Source organism: Triticum urartu, chromosome 2A (assembly GCF_056163025.1).
Source record: "Triticum urartu cultivar PI428250 chromosome 2A, HENAU_Tu73, whole genome shotgun sequence".
NCBI classification, from domain to species: domain Eukaryota; kingdom Viridiplantae; phylum Streptophyta; class Magnoliopsida; order Poales; family Poaceae; genus Triticum; species Triticum urartu.
The window spans coordinates 32,161,917-32,169,408 of record NC_141874.1 but is presented as its reverse complement, the minus strand read 5'-3'; the positions used below and the strand labels follow the sequence as shown (position 1 = coordinate 32,169,408).

Sequence of the window (7,492 nt, the reverse complement as noted above, 5' to 3'; positions counted from 1 at the left end):
GTGGATTTCTTCAATACTTTGACATAAGGCAACCTCTCGACCCCTCGGCGATCCTCGACCCTCGACCCTCAAACCCTCGGCGACCCTCGATCCCTCGGCGTTCCTCGACCCCTCGGCGTTCCTGGACCCTCGACCCCTTGGCGACCCTCGATGACCCTCGACCGTCGACCCCTCGACGACCCTCTACCCTCTACCCTAGTTCACGATCCTCGACCGCTTGGTGATCCACGACCCTCTACCCTAGTCCCCGACCCTCGACCCCCTCATGTCACGTTTGTCTAGTGTCAAAGGATTCAACAAAACCATGGCTTCATCATTAGACGAAAGTAACAGGTGGATGGTGGTACGAAGCTCTCCAAAGTTATTTTGGAACCGAGTCCCACATAGGATAATTCGCCTTTTGGTACAAAGTTCAGCAGAGCCTTCCGAATATCGCTATTTGTAAGGCCTTTGTTGAAATACTTACCAAAAGGCGAATTATCCTATGCGGGACTCCGTTCCAAAATAACTTTGGAGAACTTCGTACCATCATTCCCCGGTTACTTCCGGCTAATGATGAAGCCATGAATTTCTTCAATACTTTGACACAAGGCAACCTCTCGACCCCTCGGCGATCCTCGACCCTCGACCCCTCGATGACCCTCGACCCCTCGGCGTTCCTTGACCCTCGCCCCCTCGACGACCCTTGACCCCTCGGTGACCCTCGACCCTCTACCCTAGTTCCCGACCCTTGACCGCTCGGCGATCCTCGATACCCTCGTTCCCGATAAAAAATTAGAAGAGGAAGAATAAAAAAATGAGGAGAAGAAGAAAAAAAAGGAGAAGAAGAAGGAATAGAGAAGAACTATTCCTGCTTCTTCTCCTTTCTTCTTCTTCTTCTTCTTCTTCTTCTTCCTCTTCTTATTTGTTTTCTCCTCTTCTTCCTCTCCTCTTCTTCTCCTTCTTTCTCTTCTTATTTTTTTCTCCACTTCTTCTCTTTTTTCTCCTCTTTTTCCTCTCCTTCTTCTTCTTCTTCCCTTCTTCCTTATTCCTCTTTTCCATACATATAAAAACTCTAAAAAAATACATACATACATATAAAAAATACATGCATACATACATACATATAAAAAGAAAGCATATATAACAAAAAAGCAACACGGCGGCGGCGGCGGCGCAGCAGCGCGGGGCTCACAGAGGAGGCGTCAGGGCGGGCAGGGGCGGGCCGGGTGGCGTCGGGGTGGGCGGCGGTGGCGGCGGAGTGGTGGAGCAGCCTGACGGCGTCGGTGACGAAGCGGTGGAGCAGGGCTCGGCGGCGACGACAACGACGAGGAGTGGTGCTGGGGCGTCGGGCACGAACCGACGATGGAAATCTAAAAAATTCCTAAGTGTTGCTTATATAGGAAAGGCTTCAGTCCCGGTTGGTGGCACCAACCGGGACCATTGCCCCCCTTTAGTCCCGGTTGGTGCCACCAACCGGGACCAAAGGTTTCTTTTCCGTAGCCAAAAGGGGTGCATTGGTCCTGGTTGGTGGCATGAACCATGACCAATGGGGGGCATTGGTCCCGGTTCGTGCCACCAACCGGGACTAATGGGCCTTGCACACCGGCGTGGTGGTGGGAGTTTAGTCCCACCTCGCTAGCTGAGAGAGAGTCGCACCTGTTTATAAGGGGCGGTGCGCCTGAGCTGTCGAGCTCCTCTCTAAAGCAGGCTTACGGGACTAACCTCTTTGTGCATGCTTGTGGGCCTACTGGGCCTTCTACGGGCCTGAATCCTGGCCCACCTCTATGGCTGGGTTTCTAGTCGTATTTAGGCCGTGGTGGCCCAGTAGGCGGCATTTTTTTCCAGTTTTTTTGTTTTGTTTTTTGCATTATTTATTTTGTTTTGTTTTTTGCTTTATTTTTAATTCTTTTTTGCTTTTAGGTCAGAAAAATTATAAACTTTCTGTTAGTGCCATTAGTTTCCAAATTTGAATAGTTTAAATTAGAATTCTTTAAAATTTGTGTGAATCACTAGTTTGTGATTAACTTTACTATAAAAATAGATTTGGAGTGATTCTTTTTCCTGCTGTTTAATATTACTGTGTTTTATCATTATATTCAAAAACAATTTTTGTTATTTTAGTTTCTAACAAAAAAATCTTTATGATAATTCTTTTTGCTATTAAAGTTTCTAACAAAAAAAGTTCTTTATGAAAATTATTTTTGCTTTTATTGTTTTTAATAGAAAATACTTTGATAATTTTAGTTGCATAAATTCTAGATAATTTCAGTTTCAATAATACTAGAGGTTTATAAAAGCTTTTTAGTTGATTCCTTTTGCTATTAGAGTTTCATTAAAGTTTTCTAGTCCATTCTTTTTTATTAGAGTTTCATTAAAGTTTTCTAGTTCATTCTTTTAGTTTATTATTTTTGCAAAAACTGGATGCCCTTCGTGTACAAAATGGACAATCTCTTTCGAAGTATCAGAGTTTCGGACGAAAACTCATCTGTTACAAAGGGATTTCATTTTTTTGAACTTATTTGAACTCAAGACTTTCTGTGTGTTCAAAATGAACCATTCAAAGCCACATAATCAATTTTCAACCCTTTCTGACTTCATCTATTATTTTTCATGCATTTACTGATTTTTTGAGCTAAATGACCCTGAAATTGAAAAGCACTTCAAATTAACTCTGAAGAGGTTGAAAACTGGCATGATATCATCATTTCACCCACATAGCATGTGCTAAAAATTTGAGAGGGTTACGGCAAAAACTGGATGCACTTTGTGTACAAAACGGACAATCTCTTTCGAATTATCAAGGTTTCATACGGACACTTGTCTGTTACAAAGGGATTTCATTTTTTTTGAAATTATTTGAACTCCAGACTTTTTGTATGTTCAAAATGCACCATCCAAAGCCACATCATCAGCCCTTTCTGACTTCATTTGTTATTTTTCATGCATTTACTGATTTTTTTGAGCTATATGACCCTGAAATTGAAAAGAACTTCAAATGAACTCTGAAGAGGTTGAAAATTGGCATGGTATCATCATTTCACCCACATAGCATGTCCTAAAAAGTTGAGAGGGTTACGGCAAAAACTGGATGCACTTCATTTACAAAACGGACAATCTCTTTCGAAGTATCAGGGTTTCGTAAGGAAACTCGTCTATTACAAAAGGCATTTCATTTCTTCACATGTAACTGCAGTGATATTCTAGATCAAAGGCATCATCATAATAGTTGTGGAGCGAAAGTATTCACTTTTTCTTCGCTTATGTCCTTTGCTTATTGCGCCGTAACCATGGATATTCTTCATCGCTTAACAGGGTGCTTGGGTCAGCCTTGACTTTGAAGGGAGGAATTTCATGAAACTTTTCATAATCTTCAGACATGTCGGTCTTTCCCTCTAATCCCATGATGTCTCTTTTTCCTGAAAGAACTATGTGGCGCTTTGGCTCATCGTATGATGTATTCGCTTCCTTATCTTATCTTTTTCTCGGTTTGGTAGACATGTCCTTCACATAGAAAACCTGCGCCACATCATTGGCTAGGACGAATGGTTCGTCTGTGTACCCAAGATTGTTTAGATCAACTGTTGTCATTCCTTACGGTGGGTCTAATTGTACCCCTCCTGCTGACAGATTGACCCATTTGGACTTAAACAAAGGGACCTTAAAATCATGTCCGTAGTCAAGTTCCCATATGTCCACTATGTAATCATAATATGTGTCATTTCCCCTCTTGGTTGTAGCATCAAAGCGGACACCGCTATTTTGGTTGGTGCTCTTTTGATCTTGGGCGATCGTGTAAAATGTATTCCCATTTATCTCGTATCCTTTGCAAGTCAATACAGTGGAAGAAGGTCCCCTGGACAACGAGTACAGCTCATCAGAAATAGTGTTGTCACCTCTGAGACGTGTTTCCAACCAACTGCCTAAAGTCCTAATGAGTTCACATGTAATCCAGTCGTCACACTGCTCCGGGTGTTTGGAGCGCAGACTGTTCTTGTGTTCATCGGCATACAGGGTCACCAAGGTAGAGTTATGTAGAACTGTGTAGTGTGCTTGAGAGCAAGAATGCCCGTCCCTACATATTATTGAGTCCCCTCCAAGCATGCCTTTTCCAGTCAGTCTTCCCTCATACCCCGATTGAGGGAGACGAATCTTCTTTAGGCCAGAAATGAAGTCAACTCAAAACCCAATGACATCCCCTGTTTGATGGCCCATGGAGATGCTTCCTTCTGGCCTAGCGCTGTGACGGACATATTTCTTTAGGACTCCCATGAACCTATCAAAGGGGAACATGTTGTGTAGAAATACGGGGCCCAGAATGACAATCTCGTTGACTAGATGAACTAGGACGAACGTCATGATATTGAAGAAGGATGGTGGGAACACCAGCCCGAAACTGACAAGACATTGCGCCATATCACTCCTTAGCCTTGGTAGGATTTCTGGATCGATCACCTTATAAGAGATTGCATTTAGGAATGCACATAGCTTCACAATGGCTAATCGAACGTTTTCTGGTAGAAGCCCCCTTAATGCAACCGGAAGCAGTTGCGTCATAATCACGTGGCAGCCAAGAGACTTTAGGTTCTGAAACTTTTTCTCTAGCATATTTATTATTCCCTTTATATTCAACGAGAAGCCAGACGGGACTTCATAATGAGCAGGCATTCAAAGAAGATTTCCTTCTCTTCTTTGTTAAGAGCGTAGCTGGTAGGACTTTCATACTGCTTTGGAGGCATGGCGTCTTTTTCGTGCAAGCGTTGCAGGTCCTCCCGTGCCTCCGGTGTATCTTTTGTCTTCCCATACACGCCCAAGAAGCCTAGCAGGTTCACGCAAAGGTTCTTCATCACATGCATCACGTTGATTGAAGAGCGGACCTCTAGGTATTTCCAGTAGGGTTGGTCCCAAAATATAGATTTCTTCTTCCACATGGGTGCGCGTCCCTCAGCGTCATTCAGAACAGATAGTCCGCCGGGACCCTTTTCCAAGATTACGTGTAAATCATTGACCATAGCAAGTACGTGATCACCGGTATGCATGGCGAGCTTGTTCCGGTGATCTGCCTCGCCTTTGAAATGCTTGCCTTTCTTTCGACATTGATGGTTGGTCTGGAAGAATCCAATGATGCCCCAGGTACACATTCTTTCTGCATTTGTCCAGGTATATACTTTTGGTGTCAGCTAAATAGTGCGTGCATGCGTGGTATCCCTTGTTTGTCTGTCCTGAAAGGTTACTAAGAGCATGCCAATCATTGATGGTTACAAACAACAATGCATGAATGTCAAATTCCTCCTGTCTGTGCTCATCCCACACACGTACACCGTTTTCATTCCACAGCTGTAAAAGTTCTTCAACTAATGGCCTTAGGTACACATCAATGTAGTTGACGGTTGCTTAGGGCCTTGGATGAGAACTGACATCATAATGAACTTCCGCTTCATGCACATCCAAGGAGGAAGGTTATACATACATAGAGTCACGACCAGGTGCTGTGATTGCGGCTCTGCTCCATGAAAGGATTAATGCCATCCGCGCTTAAACCAAACCGTATGTTCCTTGGGTCACCTGCAAACTCATCCCGATAATTTGTCTCGATTTTTCTCCACTGCGACCCACCAGCAGATGCCCTCAACTTCCCGTCTTTCTTATGGTCCTCTCTGTGCCATCGCATCAACTTGGCATGCTCTTTGTTTCTGAACAGACGTTTCAACCGTGGTATTATAGGAGCATACCACATCACCTTCGCAGGAACCCTCTTCCTGGGGGGCTCGCTGTCAACATCACGAGGGCCATCTCGTCTGATCTTATACCGCAATGCACCGCATACCGGGCATGCGTTCAAATCCTCGTACGCACCGCGGTAGAGGATGCATTCATTAGGGCATGCATGTATCTTCTCCACCTCCAATCCTAGAGGGCATACGACCTTCTTTGTTGTGTATGTACTGTCGGTCAATTCATTATCCTTTGGAAGCTTCTTCTTCAATACACTACTAGGAAAATGCTTATACGTAGAACTTTACCAGTAGCGCTTGTTTATGACCCCATGCTACTGGTAAATACCAGTAGCACTTGGTACAAAACGCGTTGCTGGCATTAGTTAGTAGCAACATGGGTTTTCTTGGGTAGCGCTACTAGTAAGTGTGCCACACCACACCCCCAGGTTAATACATAGTAGCAGCGTGGGTGATCAACCCAACGCTACTACTAAAGACATAGCTGTAGCGCCTGGTGTGCAAAACACGCTACTGCTATCTCTTCTGCGTGCAAACTAGTGGACCCATTTAGTAGTAGGGGGTGTTTGCTAAGCCACACTACCACTCACGGGCACACCCATCCGTCTATATCGCACCGCTCGGAGAAAATCCCCCTCCTCTTTATCTCTCTCTGTTGCGCCCAAAACATCGCCGGGATGCGCCGCAACCAGCAACAACGAGATGAGAGGTGGCCGGATCCGGCACAGGTTGGTCTCTCCCCTCCTTCTTCGCCCACCCTCCCCCCCTCAACTCATCTTGTCTTCCTTTTTCTGAAGGTCGCCATGGCACAAACGACGACGACGGCAGGAGGGCGCCATCCGTGGGGCAGGACGCCGCCATGGAGATGGAGCTCCTTCTCCCCACAACGCAGAGGCCCCATGGAGCCTCCCTCCTTCTCCGGTGACTTCTTCTCAGGCCCCACCCCCTACCTCTTACCTGCGCCGCCGCCGCCATGGACGTCACCATCTCAAGGTAAGAAATCCTTTGCATTACTTCTCATATTCTAGTCTACGACTTGGACCACCCTCATGCCGTTCCCCACTTTTTCCACGAAGCCGCCTCTGTGCCTTCGAGAGCTGGATGCGGAAGCACGGCGTCGTCTGCAGCGATGCGCTTCGCCTCGACGCCAGCGAGGCCGGTGGCGTCAACGTGCGCGCGCTCGCCGCGCTCCGGGAGGGCAATGTTGTTGCCACCATCCCGTGCCGCGCCTGCGTGACGCCGCGCACGTCCGGGACCGCGGCGGCCATCAAGGACGTGCAATTCGGTGGGACGCTTGCTCTCACTGTCGCCGTCATGTATGAGCGCGCGCGCGGCGCCGAATCGCCGTTGTACGACTACCTCCGCCCGATCCCGGACTGCAAGCCCGTGCTGCTCGTCTGGTCAGAGGACGAGGCCGCGCGCCTCCTTCCCGGCACCGAGCTTGATAAGGTGAAACCTTCTCTTGTAGTAAGTCGCGTTGCGTATGTATCTTAGTCTGTGATTCATGTTGCAATGCAGTAAATTTTGTGAATTTTGCGTTTATGGACTGGATTCCTCTATGGTATACTGTATCTTGCACTAGCTTGAGTTGCATGAATCTGTGAGTTGCATGAATCTTCTTATGTTGCAAATACTGCATGTGTTACGTTGTGGTGACTGGTGAGTTATAGTGGTTTGAATATTAACATGGATATGTGCCCTTCACTGTATTTGGTTATCAGTTTTAATCACAAGACTGATGGTGAACATGTCCACTTCACTAAGTCAGAAGCCTCAGA

At 46.2% G+C, this 7,492-nt stretch overlaps 1 protein-coding gene across 1 annotated transcript; it reads left to right on the top strand.

The window, feature by feature from the left end:
- The first annotated feature begins 6,687 nt into the window (after nucleotides 1-6,687).
- Nucleotides 6,688-7,208, top strand: LOC147983241 (uncharacterized). The gene is made up of 2 exons (XM_087540677.1): nucleotides 6,688-6,707; nucleotides 6,791-7,208. Exons 1-2 carry the CDS (start codon nucleotides 6,688-6,690, stop codon nucleotides 7,206-7,208), a joined length of 438 nt encoding a protein of 145 aa, XP_087396803.1.
- The last annotated feature ends 284 nt before the right edge of the window (nucleotides 7,209-7,492 follow it).